Source organism: Sitophilus oryzae, unplaced genomic scaffold (genome assembly GCF_002938485.1).
Source record: "Sitophilus oryzae breed Bouriz unplaced genomic scaffold, Soryzae_2.0 scaffold_690_pilon_pilon, whole genome shotgun sequence".
Classification (NCBI taxonomy): domain Eukaryota; kingdom Metazoa; phylum Arthropoda; class Insecta; order Coleoptera; family Curculionidae; genus Sitophilus; species Sitophilus oryzae.
The window spans coordinates 880,891-899,639 of record NW_022147296.1 but is presented as its reverse complement, the minus strand read 5'-3'; the positions used below and the strand labels follow the sequence as shown (position 1 = coordinate 899,639).

Here is an 18,749-nt window from a genome sequence, read left to right as displayed (position 1 = left end):
TGATTTTCTTGGGATTTAGGTTCGGGAAAAACGCTGAATAAGTTTTCATTTGGTTTTTCATTATTTTTTTTTGGTTTAAAAAAAAAACGTTATAGCTAACGTTTATAGCCTTCATCAGTGTTGTGTCATATGAAAAAAATAGTGTCGAATAGAATCCAAAAATTTACACATACGAGGAATAATTATGTTTTCCATGTATTCTACAACATAATTAATCCGCAGTATCTAACTAGCGTGACGTCATCAGGGTTCGGAAAACTACATGTCACTTTTAAAAACTACATAAACTACATTACATGTCGTTAATGTAGTTTATGTAACCTATGTATGTAACTTTCAAATATCAAAGGTTTGAGGTGAGGTTATAATAAGTTGAAGCTTTAAAAAACACATAACGTATTTAAGAAAACGGCTTTAAATATAATCATTCACATCATATTATTTAGATCCCTCATACAAAGAAAAATTATTCATAATACCAATACATATTTTATTAACGTAGTTTTCATGTAATTAATTAACGGAAAAAGACGTAGTTTTTGAAGAAAAACTACACGTAGTTAATCAGGTAAATTACGTCTTAATTAACTACTTCCGAACCTTGGACGTCATAAATTTCGCTCCGAGGCTGTTCTATTAGAGACGGCATTGCATCAGCATGGCCGCAAGTTGCTAACCTAATAAAATTTACACTAGAAAAGCCCGCGGGAACTGTCAAATTCAAAGTTATTCGTTTCACAGACTATACACTACCAACGAGTATTTATGAATGAGATGTTCGGTCTATCTTTATAATGTCTTTGATGGTAATACATATTAACACTGAAATCTCCCTGTTATTTATTAATCTACTTTTCAAATTAAATGACAGGCAATAAGTGTCAATATCATGTTTACCACCTTCTCCTCACTTGTCTATAAAAGTAGAAGACGTACTCTTCTATTTTCTGTCTTATAATATGTATGATGTATTTCTATAAAGCAGGTTTAACTTTTAAATGCCTCTATTACAGACTTTTATTAGCTTATACAATGTTGAAAATATTGTATACGCTAATAAAACAAATAATGAAAACCAATAAACAATATAATATCATCTTCATTATTTTCAGCTTATTCAACCAAGTCCAATTATGGTGTAGCCTCCTTCACATATTTAGATACTCTCTTTGTAGTTGGGTCCATTGTTGTCTATTGTTGTCTATACGGGCCCAAGTTATCCCTGCTAATTTCCTAAGATCATCGTCTTCGTCCAGGACTCTCAATTTTTCGTGAGTACCATGCTGTAATTTTTGTAGTCCATCTGTTGTCCGTTCTTCGGGTCAACTTTCGTTTAGCTGAAATCAGTTATTAGAAAAAAAAATAATTTTTTGTTTTTAAAAGGCTACTGTGAACCACGGAAAACACAAATTTTCCTGCGGAAATAAGCTGTTTTCATTTTCTAAGGAAATTTATTAGACTTTAGAAAAGCTGTTATATAAAAAATAAATATATTTTTGCCTTTTAGAAGCATTCACGAATTGAGGAAAATAAAAATTTTCCTGCGGAAATAAACGGTATCCATTTTCTGGGGAAATTTAATAGACTTTAGAATAGCTGAAAACAGTTATATAAAAAATAAATATCTTTTTGCCTTTTAGAAGTATTTACGAACTCAGGAAAATAAAAAATTTCCTGCGGAAATGCTTGATTATCATTTTGTATTTGTTCCTTATTATTTTATCGGGTCTTGTGAAGTATAAGTACCCACGAATTTAGCAAAAAAATTTTTGGCAGAAAGTCCTATTCTTATAGAACAGTTGGATATAGGTAATTTAGGGCTTATTTTTTGGTATTTATTATAATTTTGCTAATATCTTCTGTTTGAAAGAAGATATCAAAATGCGGTTTTGGCTGACTTTTTAAGCTTTTACTACTCTTTACTATCAGCTAAAATTACATATACTATTGCATTTAATTTTTTTGAAAAAACGCGCAATGTTTGTTAAATTGTAAGACAACGCCCCCTAGCGTCTACGTTCAGAAGCTTATTATTATTGTTTATATGGTACAATATAGAGTAAGGAACGCTCTTTTAAGCGAGCCCTCGCTTGTTGGATTTCGATCATCCAGTCATCCAGTTATTAATATTTAAATAAAAACAGATCTAACCTTCTCCCACCATTTTATTTTGGTAGATAGGGGAAAATGGCTCTAAAGTGGCCGGCCAGCAAGTGGCCGGCCGTAGCTCCAGCGTTAGTGTGTCGATCTGCGGAGCGGAAGGTACTGGGTTCGATCCCCAGCCAGTACGGTCGCTTTATTTATTTAAATAAAAATATTTATTTATCTAAATAGAGCGAACAACGAGCCGCCACCTCAAGGAATGCAATGGCAAACCACCTTGAGTATATTTGCCTTGTACAAATAGTGCCGTTCGGAAAAATAGTGCCGTTCGGATTCGGCTATAAACTGTAGGTCTTGTGTACTTGTGAAACATTGATGACACATATCACTAGTACATGCGAGAGTTAGCCGACGCTCTATATAGAGTATGGCACTGTAAAAAGAAGAAGAAGGCTTCTTTAACAAAAAATATTCAAATTTACTGAAGATTATGAGCTATAACATTAGTACACCTTATCTAGGCAAAATTGTGTAAAAACTAACATTTTCTTATTTTTGTTGCAGTTGCGCCCCCTAGCGGTCGTTCTACAAACTTGAAAATAATTTCTAGCAATTTCCCATAGCCTTTTTAGTTATAAATATTTTTTTCCGCAGTCCCTACGGCTAATACTTTCCGAGATACACCCGAGAGCTATTCTTAGTGGGACACCCTGTGCAGTATTGAACCTTTAAGTAGTTCTGAACCCGGGGTTAGCATATAAAGATCGTGCTCCGTATTCCTAAGTGGAGAGTTATGAGATGGCCTTTCGGGAATAGCAGATATGTGCTTTCGGATTAAGTAAATGGAATCAAAAATGAATAAAGAAGGAAGAGTCAGCTTTTTGAAATTTTTAAAGAAATTCTGGCAGTGAAGTTCTACTGTTCAGTCCAATAAATATCGAACTACTCTCTTTTGAAGCCTAAAATACGATCAAATTTTATTGCGCACCAAGTACCCTAGATAGAAGGCCATAAACAAGAATGTAACGTGCAAAAAGGGCAATAATAGGTCTATTTTTGATCATTTGAGATTTTATCGTAATACTTTTCTAGACCATATACATTAATAGACATGTTGTTTTGATTCTCAAATTTTTTATCTTTTAATGACATAAGGAAAATCGATACCTGTGATGTTCAAAATTGTTGAGTAGTGTGGGTATGATGATATTTCAAAAGGAGGACCTGTTGGAGGATGAAGAGCTGCTACTATTGACCACGCAAAGCAGTAGTTGTCATTGTTCCATATATTAATGACAGCTCGACGTCTTGCAATCTCAATTGGCAGTTCAACAAACGAGGACGCCTTCAAAGGATTGAACTTGTTAATGTTAACTTCCAAAAAGAGAAGATTAATCATTATCCATCCTGGAAATCAAATAAAATTAATATAATTTTATATTAAAAAAAAAATAATAATAAAATATTACCAGAATCCCTTTCAGCAAATTCATCGGCCTTTTCTTCTATGATTATGAAAAGATTCTCCATTATGTTTTTTACTTCTCCACTGTTGCAAATTAATTTAAAGGGGGTATTAAAAGACTTGATATCATAGTTTTCAGTACTAGGATGAAAATAATATCCAAATAATTCCATATTTATTTTACACATTGATGTCTTGTCAGTTGATCAAAACATATTTTCAAAATTTTGGTTCCAAATGTTGAAAATAATTTTAATAATTAGTATATTCTCTTCGGTTGACAATCTATAGGATATTATACGTTGCTTGAAAGCAGACTTTATGATCTGAATTCCCTTTTCCTCTATTAATTTTGAATTGGTTTTGTGGGAATTAGATCGCAGATGACCAGTCCACAAACTTGTGGAAATAGACGTCTTACAATCATTACAAAATTTCTCTGTAAAGAAATAATTTGATGGTTTGAAAAGTTATAAATAAAAGGAAAAATATCTTACGTTTTTCTTCAGCTGCATCCCAGCTCTTGCAAAGCCATCTATTTAAAAGAAGTTGATTTGCTACATGAACTTTTCATATGACGCATTAGATTATCTTTACGCGTAAAATTTTTACCACAAGATGAGCAATTATACATTTTGATATTTTAATTCTAAAACAATGACTAATTATGTACTAAGATATTTTTTTATTAATGATAAATTGTTGTGTTATGAAATAATTTTCAATAGAAATTATGTCTAAGATTAAAAAAATTTGGAAATTAACACAATGAATCCCCCATTGAGTCAAAACATTTCTTCGCATATATGAGCTTTTCATAATAGGTTTTGTCCTTTTTATCACATTCAAAATTAAGACTTGAAGGAGCCAAAACCTAGAGATTCTCCCAGATAATCTACTAAAGTGTTTTTGAAATCTTAAATTTTTTTTAACAATAAATGATGTTTTTTGACGAAATATTGACAGCTTCTGAATCAAATTGCTCTAAAAATGGAGATACTGGTTCAGATATGGAAGAATTGTTTTTAATAAAATTTGGATTTGAATTTTGCGCTAATTGTATCCAATCATCATCGGAAGAATCTTTATTAGGTGAATTCCCAAAATTGATTAAATGTATCTTTTGAATTGAATAAAGATTCTTGGTGTTTTATATTTTGTTGATCAAAAGATTTTTTGTATTTCGGGAAGTTTGTTGTCAGATAATACCACTTCCCTATTTTCAAACTCGTCTAAAAAATTTTTAAGTGCAGTTTTTTGGAACTCGGTACTTATAATTGTGTCCGTAATTTGTTCATTAGTTAGTTGTTGTATGTTAGTGTTGTCTAATGAGTCAAGTTTTTCCTCAGTATAAATAGTCATGTCTGTAAGTTGTTCATTAGAGTTGTGTTGTTGTATGTTAGTGTTGTCTGTAGAGTTAAGTTTTTCCAAAATACAAATAGTCGTGTCCGTAATTTGTTCATTAGATAGTTGCTGTATGTTAGTGTTGTCTGTAGAGTTAAAAATAACTTGATGATTGGAAACATTTTATAAGTCAATAATTTGTAAAATATTAATTTTGAAGGATTCATTAAAAAAAAAATAATATTTACCAATAACACAAAAATTAAACACAATAATTTTCACTTTCACGGAGTTACCACGTTTATAATCGTCACCTTTATGGTAAAGTGTATCGTTTGACGAAGAAACAGACCTTTTTATAGTATCTCTTTCCCTTCTTTAACCATGAAAAACATGAAATCCCGCGATTCTTCATTCTATCTTCTTGGCCATTGTAAGGGAATGTCTGATTGCATGTGTCCGTACTCTTCGCAAGGTTTAACAGCTATTCCTTTACAAGGTCTGCCATCTATTACCTTGTTCGTTGTATTAATATATATATATATATATATATATATATATATATATATATATATATATATATATATATATATATATATATATATATGAGCTTGGAACTTATCGATACAATAACAATTAGTTTGCATATAAACTTTAATCTGTTTTTTTTTTAAAGAAAATGAATTTTGTTAGAAGAATTATAAATTTTATTAGAAATATAAACATAAATGTTTTGAAAGAAGAAGATTTAAATACTTGTCGAATTGCCGAGTTCTGTGGATTCGGCAATTGAAGAAGATGGTTATGAAGGCCGCCTATTCAACGTACGAACGCGTTATCTAAAAGTTAGTGAGTATAGACATTCAATTGAATCCGGAGTATTGTGCATTTATAAACACTTTATCACAGTGCTCCGGATTACAGACACTGAAGAAATTCCGTTCATAGAAAATAATTTATGCAACGAGTGTTTTCATATTTTTCAACAACGGTTAGACAATGAGAGTGCTAGACATCGGCATGTGACATCACACTTCACATCAGGACTTAATAGTGAGCCTATGTGTACACTACTAGAAAATTATAAGTGTGATGTATGTGGCGTAAAGCTATATATAGTAACACATCCTACATGTTGTTTTATATGCAATGGTAAAAATGAACTATGGTAATTTTTTAATAGGAATAATATAACATGTAGGATGTGTTACCATATATAATTTTACATAGTTTGTATATATATTTGTTAAAATTAATTTTTAGTTTTAATTACATTTAAGATTTTGTTTAGATTCTGTATATTCTTAAATAGTTTTACAATCAAAAGGATTATTTATTTATTTTTATTATTATTATTATTAAGAAATTTGTGAATTGTGTTATTTTTCGTGTTATATAAATTTTATCTATAATATGTATTATTTGAATATACACTTTTGTTAAACGAACACTTCATAAAACATTGTATACACAATTTTTAAAGTTAATATTTCAGTTTTTAGTTTTAAATAATATTTATATTTTCATTATGGAAATGTTATATTATGAATATTATTAAAAGTAGTTTTGTTTTTGGTATTGTGAAAAATATGTTAGTTTATATGAAAGTTATTTTTACATATGTATTTTTCTAAGATATGTTCTTTTGCACAATTCAGTGGTGTAGTAAAATAAACTGAAAACATCTCTTCTTAAAATTTATTATTTTACAGATTAGGTCCTCTTTTTATCGTGATAGTAAAATGGTATCTAATTACATCTTCTCGAATCTGTACTATATATGTATAAGATGAACAACACAATGGACATCTATTTATAGCCCTTAAGCCACAATTTACATCATTCCACTTTAGTATACAATTTAAACAATAAAAATGACAACACTTATTTGGAACATATGCCTCATAGAAATCGATCATTTCGTAACATATAGCACAGAGCACTTTTTTATTCTTCTCATCATCTCCATTTTCAATCTTATTTTTAAAAGAGTTTCTTCTTCTTCTCTAGGCGGAGATTCCAACACACTAAATATAGACTCATGTTCTTGAGATGTTGACTGATAACTATTTCTAACTGATTCATTCATGTTAGAGAGACTACACTAATATGATCGAACAGCTCTAACGATTTAATAAGAAATGGTAAAAATGGTGGGGATGTGTATGGGAGGTGGGGGGAGTGTGTGGCCCCCTATGCGATCGAGGAAGACGTATATGCGGATATATGTGTAAATATGTGTATTGGTAGTGGGGGGAGTGAGCGGCCCCGTATGTGAGGTGAGGTGAGGTATACTATCTACTCAGATAACAAATGAAAATGAAAAACTAAAACACAATAATACACGGCACACGTCTGCAAAAGGCAAGGAAAATAATAAAAATGGCGTTTGCAAGCCCGTCGAACGCCATTTATAGACTATTTTGACATATGTCATATTCCTAGATCTCTACCTTCCATAATATAAAATAACATAAAAATTAATAATTTACTTTACCATTCAAAAAAAATAGATCAGCAATAATTACAATTATTAATAAAGCATTTCTCATGATTTTTCTGAAATATTAGTTGAATTTATAATTAAAATATTTTTAAGTAAAATACTGTGGCGCCATTTAGTGTGAAACCTATGCAACATTTTAACCGACCTAAAAAAACCCGTAAGGGTTTCACCGGCCTGATAAAAAGCATGTATTTGTATAATGGCCAGATCAACTCCGAAGCCTCTGATCCTGATGAAAGATTTGTGAGCTTCTTCCTTTCCTTCGCAAACCGCTCCCTCAGCGACTTCCACATTTTTTGTATGTCTTCAACTACAGTTTCTTAAAGTAATTTGCTTGTTTTTTTTACCATAAATATATACCTGTAGAAGACAATACTGTTGCAAGGGTCTCCCATGCTTTTTTTTTTCTTGTTATTATCTTTAAAATCTTTGGAAGATTTATCAAACAAAAACGAGTAATGTTGAATTAAATCAATAAGCAATTATTCTTGTTCGAAATCACTCATTTTTTGGATTAAAAACTACCAGCACAGTCAATATTAACACAGCAGAAAATGCAAATCACAAATGAAAACAAAATAAACAAAAGCCGCCAAGACAGGTTAGATGTTTGTAGGTTAAAGAAAAGAAAGCGGAATTTCCATCACGAGAACGAACGATAAGAAGCGATACCGGCCGAAACCATAATCGTTAACGTAAGATGTGAAATTGAATAATTTCTTTGCGGCTTACGCTACGTGCTTACTGCTTACAGCTTACTGTGGTTGTACTATGAGTGGATTTATCACTCAGCATAGATTTATATTTCTTACGGCTTAACGTTACTTCTTACAGCTTGCGTTACGGATACTCTGAATCCAGCTTAAAGAGTCAAGAAATTAAATACAATGAATGAATGAATGAAATTATGCAATGAAAGAGTAAATCCTTACAGAACTTGATGTACATTACCAAAATTGGATGCTACGTTTGTAAAAAAACAGAACTGGAGGAAATTAGTAAGTCAAAATAAGGTACTTTTTCAACATTATTAATTTAGATGAAACAAAAACACTCACGTTTAATAACTAAACATTACCAATATAAATTAAAATTCCGCTGGGGTTTAAAAAATACTATACTAGATATTTATACCTACCTTAATTCATCTACCTTCTCTTCTTTTGCCCATATTTCGATTAATAGTATCAAATGTTGTTTTATTGTTCTTAGGGTAAAAAACTTTCCGGTACTAATAAACACTTCGCTAGGTACTTTTCTCAAATTATCTTAACCCGTACCGTACTTTTGTCATTCAAAATATAACATAACCAATAAATCACAAACAAAACTTCTTCTTTTCTTCTTTTTAATGCCCAAAAGCTAGGTTATGGTTAAAAATAAGGGAAATAAAATTTCCTTAACGGGTTACGGTAATCAGACGTAAATCGTCTGCTCGGAAAATGTAAGTCCATATTTTTTGAAAAATTACATTTTTGCGCCATCTGTTCTTCTATGTCCAGGATAAAATTTAGTGCGCAGAAACCTGTATCAAAATGTTAAGTGTAATGTTAATAAGTCCACCCTGCGCAAAATGTGTTAAAAAATTGTCGTAATTCCTCAGTTTAATGGCGTACATGCATCGTACGTGATAATACTTGTCAATTTTAGCTTTATCTGTATTATTATCTTTGAATTCGGTCTAGAAAGTGTCTATTATTACGTAAGGTAAGTTATTTTTACCATATTTTTTATTTTTCAGTGTATATAGGGTGAGTCATTTAAAAAAACATGTTTTTTTTCTCCAAGACCACGTAAGGTGGACGTAATTTTCTCTCGTAAAATGTCGTAATTTTCTCTATATTATTCGTAATAAAATTTTTATGCAGAATGGAGTTCAAACATTTTCTTCAGTACACAAAAATTTACAATTTGTCATAATTAACACTCTTATTAGTAAGATGACTTTATTAAAATATTTTCAAAATGTGGTTACATATTTTTTAGTATAATGGACTAGTTTATATTGGGTCCGAAGCTAAAAATTCCACCTGTTTCTTCTCGCACCATGTTGATGCAACAAGTTCCCGATTTACCTGAAATATTTACTTAGCGTTTTCAAAGTTACAGAATACGGGCCCTGAAATATGTTTAAAAATATTTCGTTAAAAATTACTGTGATTTAAAAATTCAGTTATTTAGTGGTTTTATTTTGTTTCGATTGAAAATGCGATAAAAAAGACTAACCAACGTTCAGCGAACGCTTGCATTACCTATTAAATTTAGACCCCGGAGGGGAGTTCAAAACAAAACTTTTGAAATAAATGTTAAAAAATATTAACAGACTGATTGATATCAGTTTTAAACCTACGCTAAAATAATAATTGTATACCAATGTAGTTAGTAGTTTGCTTTTTGCCATTTATGTAGTATTTAATGTATATAAGTTGATATTTTATTATTTAAAATATGTTTTTTTCTATTGCTGTTAGTATTTCAAACATAAAAAAATGGAAAAATAAAAGAATAATTATAAATAATAAAATTCAGTAGTTAAGGAAATATCAGTTGTTGTTTTCAGCTAATATATAATTCATAATTTTATAAGTTAAAATGACCTAGTTAAATAAAATAAAAATGACATTGAGAGACAGTGACACATGACAAAAAAAGGCACAGTATGAAATTATATACAAAGGTTTATTTGGTGACATTAATTGGTGCGATATTATTAATATCACCAAAACCCTTGTATACAGGAGGGTCCGAACTGTATTCCTGAAACTTTAGCAGAATATTCTGCAGATAAAAATAAGTTAAAAATTTCGTATGTATATCCTAATATGCTTAGTTTCGGAGATACAGGGTGTAGAAGTTTCATTTTTATTTCGATTTTTTCTAAATGATTTCTGAAATATTTGGATGAATATTGTTGTCTGGGAGTTTTTTGACATAAGAAATTTGATTTTGATGTCAATATCTCCTATTAACTCCTATTTGTAAGGGGCGCTACCTACATGTGTCTTAACTGTTTTGAAGGGTAATACATTTTCGTCCGTACCTGTATGTTTCAGAACTACTACTCAGTGAAAAAATGTACATTTCCGTGATTTTTTACATAAAAAATGTCCCTATATAAAAATCGCTACGGGCAACCGTTCTCTAGATATTTAGAATGGAAATAGTCAATACATGTCAATATTGTAAATAAATTATAAACTTTTTATTTTTTTTTAAATTAATCATAAATTTTTCTTCGAAAAAATGATGATAAAACAGTTTCTGTTAAACTTTTGACACAGAAACATTTCAAATTTATGATTTCAGTCTAAAAACTATTTAGTCAACATGTTTAATTTATGTCAATGATGACAGGTATTGATCAATTCGAGACCAAATGAGGGGCTGAGTTCCAAAACTAGTTTTATCCAAATTCGTTAATTTTCAATAATCGCAAAAAACGAACAGCAACTTAATTAGTCAATATTTATTAACAATACTTTGTCATTTGTTAATTTAAGAATTACTTAGATATTTTACAAACGGAAAAATAAATTTATGCATAATTGCCCTTTTACTAAAAAAATTAAATTGGATAAGAACATTTTTGTTGCAAATTAATGAATTAGGGCAGTTATGGAACAAAAAAGACGGGATAAAGAGAGTTTTGGAAATAAGATATATACCGGATCAACTACTTTTTTAATAATAAAGTGGGTTAATTCTAAATGTAAATGTCTTATTGAACATACTATTTATTGAAAGAAACGTGTTATTAACAAATTATTAGACAGTGTCCTAATCAAATTAAAGTTGGTTAAATCATACGGTCAATTCATCACTTAATTCTGTTGGAATATCCTGAATTTCTTCCATTTCTTCTTGAATCTCATCTTTGTCTGGTCTGGATAGAAGGTTCTTGTAGAAGTCCAATTCACTAAGCTCCATCCAATTTGGCCCAAAATGCTGTTTGAGAAGTTTATTGACATCTTCTAGTTTCTCCTTTTTTACCGGGACCTTCAGTGGAAGCAGTTCAGGCTTAAAATGGAAATTTTTTCCTTTTTTGATGAATGGTTTAAAGACACCTAAATCACTTTTGTATGTTGTTTCCCCTTTAAGTAAAATAGTGTTTTTATCTTTTATCAATTTTAATCTTTTTGCTGGCGCAAACTGGAAATATTTTCAGCTACACATGTTTTAAAATCAAGTATTTTTACTTTTCCGTATTTAGAAAATATGTTTATATACTCCTGGGGATCAGTTATGGTATCCTTCCTTTTAAGTTCTTTTTCTAATCTCCCGAAGACTCTATCTGGCGGTATATAAGAATGGCCTACGATTGGAAATACGAACTCTAGAGACTGAATATTTTTAGGAGACTTTTCTTTAAGCCATTTGGCCAACATACCAACCATTGTCATGTTTTTGTTTTGGCCTGGACAACCATCTGAAAAAATCTGTATGGATTTATAACTGTCTAAATTTTTACTGCAAAGGAAGTGAAAGACTATGGAGGATATTTCGTTCGACCCTTTCAGGCGTTCACTTTTCAACCAAGTGAAAATGTTGACGGTTTCTTTATTTTGTACATTCTTTGAATGCCCTTCGCATATCGTCATATTATATTGGTATAATTGCCGAGAATATTAGGCAATTTGATCGGGGACTTTTGGCAATATTAGATTTTTTTGGCAGTCAAATGAAAATTTGAAAGTTGCTGGATTTTCCTCCCTAAGTATTTCATAAAATGCCTTTGCTTTCATTTTATGGACAGTGTATTTTGCCATTGATCCAGCTTTTTCTTGGCCCTTAAGAATTTGAATGTTTGATTTAAGTCTTATACACTCGGAGCAAGCATCTGTAGCTGGTGTCTTGAAACTAATATTAAAATCATTCATAAAAATATCCCAAAAAATGATATTTTACTTGATTGTGTGCCTCAATTTTGTTGTTATATGAGTTCCATAATTTACGAACAGAACAGTCACTAGGGAAGTATTGCCTAAGACTTTGCCCGCGTGTATAATGAGATTCGACGCACTTTAGGGATTGGATACATTTTCTAACTTCATTCCTTCTTTCCAAATATTTTGCTGACTTGGTATCACCCCCACGATTTTCTTTGGCACTTTGTCCAGTTAAGTGATGTTGCTTACAAATATTTTGCACTCTAAATTTAGATATTCCAAGAATATCTAAAAACGCATTGCCACAAATCTGCACTACACCTTGACATCTGGTTTTTATGTGATACGTTATAGTTACTGCCTTTTGAGAACCACCCTTTGCGCTAGGGCGTCTACGTTTTGGTGGTACTTGAGAAGTGTATTTTAATATGAAATTGTCCTGGGAAATTTTATCTTCATGAGAGTAAAAGGATTGGTGAAAGCGCCTTATATCCTGCATAGGTATCTCGTTGCATTTAATTTTTTTTTATGCTGGCATGTTGGTTTTTCTGGTAGACCTTTTGATTTTCTCCTAAAAATATAAAAGTAAACCAATCATGACCAAATTTTCTAATAGTAATAGCCGTTAAAGTAATGTTAAGATTTCACAAAATAATAATACTCTGGAACAAAATAGTCTTTTCTCTGGTTATTAGGATTCGATCTGGTCTATTTCTTATCAATTATTATTAATTTCATGATTATATCACTTTAAAAATGAATTTAACACTAATAAATATACCGGTTCTAATACATTCGATATAATACTCATCATTAATCAGTTACTATTATAAAAATTTAGGTATGAATGTTATATTAAAAAGGCCTCTAATTATCTCAGACACATTAACTTATACATACCTCTCAACCTTGGCTTTTTCTTTACTCCAGCTTTTATTTCTATTTTTCCGCCTGCCCTTTCCTTCATGTAACACGACCGTTTCATTGTTCATTTTGCTTAAAAAACTATTGAAAAATATATCGTTTAACACTAAACGTTTATAAAATATATCGTGCTTTGCCTGAAATTGCATCAATGACTAAAGAAAGCACTATTAAAATGAAGATAATAGGGCAAATCGTCACATGCATGATATGACAAGTTTTGCTACCAATATACGCGTGGATAAGATTAGTTTTGGAACAATTGCACGACTTTAACATGTAAATTATACAGGATAGAATGAGTTATGCCACAAAAATGATGCTGAATATTGTGCAGGGCTACCAATACTAGACTATAGATACTTTTACTCAAAATTACCAAAAATGGATAAGACGAGTTTTAATACTCAACCCCTCAAATATCTCGAGAACCATTACTGGCAGCAATTTTTACCAATAGATCTTATTTACATAAAAAACATCGTACATTTATATTCTTTTAATCATTAGTTTTATACAGGTACCGACGAAAAATTATTACTCTTCAAACCAGTTAAAAATATGTAGGTGGTTCCCTCTAGATGTAGGCGTCATATTGATATCAAAATCAAATTTCTCATGTCAAAAAGTCCCAGACACCAATTTTCATCCAAATATTGACGTTACTTCATAAATTATTTGGAAAAAATCGAAAATAAAATGAAACTTCTACACCCTATATCCCGAAACTAAGCATTTTAGGACATAGGTACATTTAAACGAACTTTTATACGAACTGCTTATTTTTATCTGCAGAATATGCTGCCGAAGCATATGGATAGTTTTTTTTACAGTAAAATTGGTTTTGTAATGCTTGATCTTGTAGTTGATATTCTTATTTAAGTGATGTACCATTATGATAAAAAAAAGTAGTACAAGAATTAGTAGTCCCAGATAGAACTCCTGGTCTATAAGGATATCGATATGTTCTCGAATTTTGGATTTAGCCAACAACACTGTTTTTTTGTTTATCCCTAATGCATCTTCAATGTCCCTTATGGGAACCTCATCCCTTAATCGCGTAAATATAATCGATTTTTGCTCTGAAGTTAAAGGCATTTTTTTAAAAATTACGTGACATTGACACAAGTATTCTGATGACAATGTGTTATCAGTGTGAAAGAAAATATTTTATTATAGACCAGCAGATTAAATCATACCGTATGATCGAAAAAAAACGGCGCCCAGTTGACTTGGAAATGACGATCGATGACATTCCCCATATAATTTTACATATAAAATGACAGCGATCTTCATTTCATAGCCATCGTTGACGCCGCTTTTATTCGATCATACAGTATTTTGTTGTACTACTTTTTTTTTATCGCAATTACCTAGTTGTATGTCGTATACCTCCAATCTGCCATTTGCTGATAAACTAAATCTGTTAGATTTCGTCATTATTAACACTCCTTAATTCCTCATCTTCTACCTGAATATTTTCTGCAAAATCAAGAATATTAATCAGTTTGAAGCGTGTTTAAATGGTCTTATTAGGTTAATTTTAGACGTTAAATTACGAAGATGATATCTCCGACGAGGAGGCTAAAGCAAGACGGCGTTTCCCGAATAATTATTATTATAATTATATCTGCAGCAGAGAAAACCAGCGGTAGTAGACGAAGATGGGGTGAGATCGGGGGTTTGGAGGAAAACTTAGGGGCTACAGGGTACAGCGAATTAAACTAATTACTTACGGTGGTTACTTTTTGAGGACAACGAAAAAGTTTTAGACAACTGTTTTCCCTTGATATTCTTTATGCAATTTAATTATTTTTTATTTATGATAAAAAATGATAGTGATAGCCTGTGTGGCATTTTTTAGCCTGTGTGGCATTTTGATAGCCGGTGTGGCATTTTTTTAGCCTGTGTGGCATTTTGATATCTTGTGTGGCATGTTTTTTTTAAGAGTCTGTGTGACGAGCATGTGTGGCATTTTATTATTTTATTTACACTTGTATTTTTAAGTTGGACTATTGATAAATCATTCAAGTACCTGTTTAATTTTAAATTCACTTTATTTTAATAATAACTGGTAAAATTGCTGCTCACACCATGTTTTTTCTCTTTAATTACAGGTAGGTCATCTCCGTAGCCAGGTCATACAAGACTTTTATTGCTATATAACATTTGTCCATTTGCAGTGCCCAGATCAAAGTTGGCTATTACCATTAGTAACGTACCATCTATTAGTATTATTTTTGTTTTATATTATTAGATGTATTTTATTATAGAACATTTACGCCCTTTAAATTTGTTTAATGGTTTTTATTTTTAATTTGAGTTGACCGCTTGAAAAAAAAATTTGGCCCGTTCAATCGTACTTTTTTTTATTTTTGTGAATGTTAGATGTTAAAGCACTTAGCAAAACATAGATACCCAAAATCTCATTCAAATCAGAATATCGATTTATAAAATATTTTAAAAAATATGTTTTTTTTTCAAAAGTGTGTCTTTGCGACGTGATTGACAAATATTGATAGCAAGTGTCAGTTCAGATACCTAGGCATAGATATGTCGCACTACCATGATCCAGAGAAAGATCTGAGAAGCCAGATAAACAGAGCAACGGCCATGTCTGGATGTCTGAGACAAATAGTGTGGACAAACCCCTTCAGGCGAACAGACAGCAAATTTAAAAGTTATAAAACCTGCATCAGACCACTAATGACATAATATGGCATAGGAATCCGAGAGGAAACAAACAAGACCAAAAGCATATTAAGAATCTCTGAAATGAAGAACTTAAGAACCATAATGGGGAAGACTAGAAGAGACAGAATTAGAAACACAAATATCAGACAACAATGTGGAATACGGGACGTAGTGAGATGGGGTAGGCAAAGAAAAAGACAATAGTTCGCACACGTAAAGCACGTGAAAGAAAGCAGGCCACCACGCATAGCTCTTGAAGGGAAACCCATGAAGAGACAGCCGGGAAGATCTCCAAAAAGATGGAAATATAGTTGGCGACATCTTCCAAGAACTTCTACAGAGGCAACCTGAAAATTAACAGATCAAAAGATCTCAAATAAGTAACGACAGAGACAACCCCTATCTATCGCTCGTGTCGCACTCGTTATAACCCAAAACAGTAAATTAATAATAACAAGACAGTGTCTGACCGCATGTTCCAGCTATTTATGAATGAGATGCTCAGTCTATATTTTATTTTAAGTCTATGATGATTTCTGAAATATTTGGATGAATATTGTAGTCTGGGAGTTTTTTGACATAAGAAATCTGATTTTGATGTCAATATCTCCTATTGACTCCTATTTGTAAGGGGCGCTACCTACATGTGTTTTAACTGTTTTGAAGGGTAATACATTTTCGTCCGTACCTGTATGTTTCAGAACTACTACTCAGTGAAAAAATGTACATTTCCGTGATTTTTTACATAACAAATGTCCCTATATAAAAATCGCTACGGGCAACCGTTCTCTAGATATTTAGAATGGAAATAGTCAATACATGTCAATATTGTAAATAAATTATAAACTTTTTATTTTTTTTAAATTAATCATAAATTTTTCTTCGAAAAAATGATGATAGTTTCTGTTAAATTTTTGACACAGAAACATTTCAAATTTATGATTTCAGTCTAATAACTATCTAGTCAACATGTTTAATTTATGTCAATGATGACAGGTATTGATCAATTCGGGACCAAATATCTCGAGAACCATTACTGGCAGCAATTTTTACCAAGAGACCTTATTTACATAAAAAACATCGTACATTTATATTCTTTTAATCATTAGTTTTATACAGGTACCGACGAAAAATTATTACTCTTCAAACCAGTTAAAAATATGTAGGTGGTTCCCTCTAGATGTAGGCGTCATATTGATATCAAAATCAAATTTCTCATGTCAAAAAAGTCCCAGACACCAATTTTCATCCAAATATTGACGTTACTTCATAAATTATTTGGAAAAAATCGAAATAAAAATGAAACTTCTACACCCTATATCTCCGAAACTAAGCATTTTAGGACATAGGTACATTTAAACGAACTTTTATACGAACTGCTTATTTTTATCTGCAGAATATGCTGCCGAAGCATATGGATAGTTTTTTTTACAGTAAAATTGGTTTTGTAATGCTTGATCTTGTAGTTGATATTCTTATTTAAGTGATGTACCATTATGATAAAAAAAAAAGTAGTACAAGAATTAGTAGTCCCAGATAGAACTCCTAGTCTATAAGGATATCGATATGTTCTCGAATTTTGGATTTAGCCAACAACACTGTTTTTTTGTTTATCCCTAATGCATCTTCAATGTCCCTTATGGGAACCCCATCCCTTAATCCTGAAGTTAAAGGCATTTTTTTAAAAATTACGTGACCTTGACACAAGTATTGTGATGACAATGTGTTATCAGTGTGAAAGAAAATATTTTATTATAGACCAGCGTCCAGTTGGCTTGGAAATGACGATCGATGACATTCCCCATATAATTTTACATATAAAATGACAGCTATCTTCATTTCATAGCCATCGTTGACGCCGCTTTTATTCGAATATACAGTATTTTGTTGTACTACTTTTTTTTTATCGCAATTACCTAGTTGTATGTCGTATACCTCCAATCTGCCATTTGCTGATAAACTAAATCTGTTAGATTTCGTCATTATTAACACTCCTTAATTCCTCATCTTCTACCTGAATATTTTCTACTAAAAAATCAAGAATATTAATCGGATTTGAAGCGTGTTTAAATGGTCTTATTAGGTTAATTTTAGACGTTAAATTACGAAGATGATATCTCCGACGAGGAGGCTAAAGCAAGACGGCGTTTCCCGAATAATTATTATTATAATTATATCTGCAGCAGAGAAAACCAGCGGTAGTAGACGAAGATGGGGTGAGATCGGGGGTTTGGAGGAAAACTTAGGGGCTACAGGGTACAGCGAATTAAACTAATTACTTACGGTGGTTACTTTTTGAGGACAACGAAAAAGTTTTAGACAACTGTTTTCCCTTGATATTCTTTATGCAATTTAATTATTTTTTATTTATGATAAAAAATGATAGTGATAGCCTGTGTGGCATTTTTTTAGCCTGTGTGGCACTTTGATAGCCTGTGTGGCATTTTTTAGCCTGTGTGGCATTTTGATAGCCTGTGTGGCATGTTTTTTTTAAGAGTCTGTGTGACGAGCATGTGTGGCATTTTATTATTTTATTTACACTTGTATTTTTAAGTTGGACTATTGATAAATCATTCAAGTACCTGTTTAATTTTAAATTCACTTTATTTTAATAATAACTGGTAACATTGCTGCTCACACCATGTTTTTTCTCTTTAATTACAGGTAGGTCATCTCCGTAGCCAGGTCATACAAGACTTTTATTGCTATATAACATTTGTCCATTTGCAGCGCCCAGATCAAAGTTGGCTATTACCATTAGTAACGTACCATCTATTAGTATTATTTTTATTTTATATTATTAGATGTATTTTATTATACAACATTT

The 18,749-nt window shown here is 31.3% G+C and overlaps 1 protein-coding gene across 1 annotated transcript; it reads right to left on the bottom strand.

Annotated features, from left to right (window-relative positions):
* Nucleotides 1–3,238: 3,238 nt before the first annotated feature.
* Nucleotides 3,239–3,742, bottom strand: LOC115888205. The gene is made up of 2 exons (XM_030907839.1): nucleotides 3,573–3,742; nucleotides 3,239–3,510 (listed from the first exon to the last, which is right to left on the bottom strand). Exons 1-2 carry the CDS (start codon nucleotides 3,739–3,741, stop codon nucleotides 3,239–3,241), a joined length of 441 nt encoding a protein of 146 aa, XP_030763699.1. The 5' UTR covers nucleotide 3,742.
* Nucleotides 3,743–18,749: the final 15,007 nt, after the last annotated feature.

Coding starts and splice junctions, on each gene's coding strand:
- LOC115888205 (XM_030907839.1), bottom strand. CDS start 3,741: ATGGAATTATTTGGATATTATTTTCATCCTAGTACTGAAAACTATGAT. Junction 3,511..3,572: donor ATTTGCTGAAAGGGATTCTG/GTAATATTTTAT, acceptor TTTGATTTCCAG/GATGGATAATGATTAATCTT.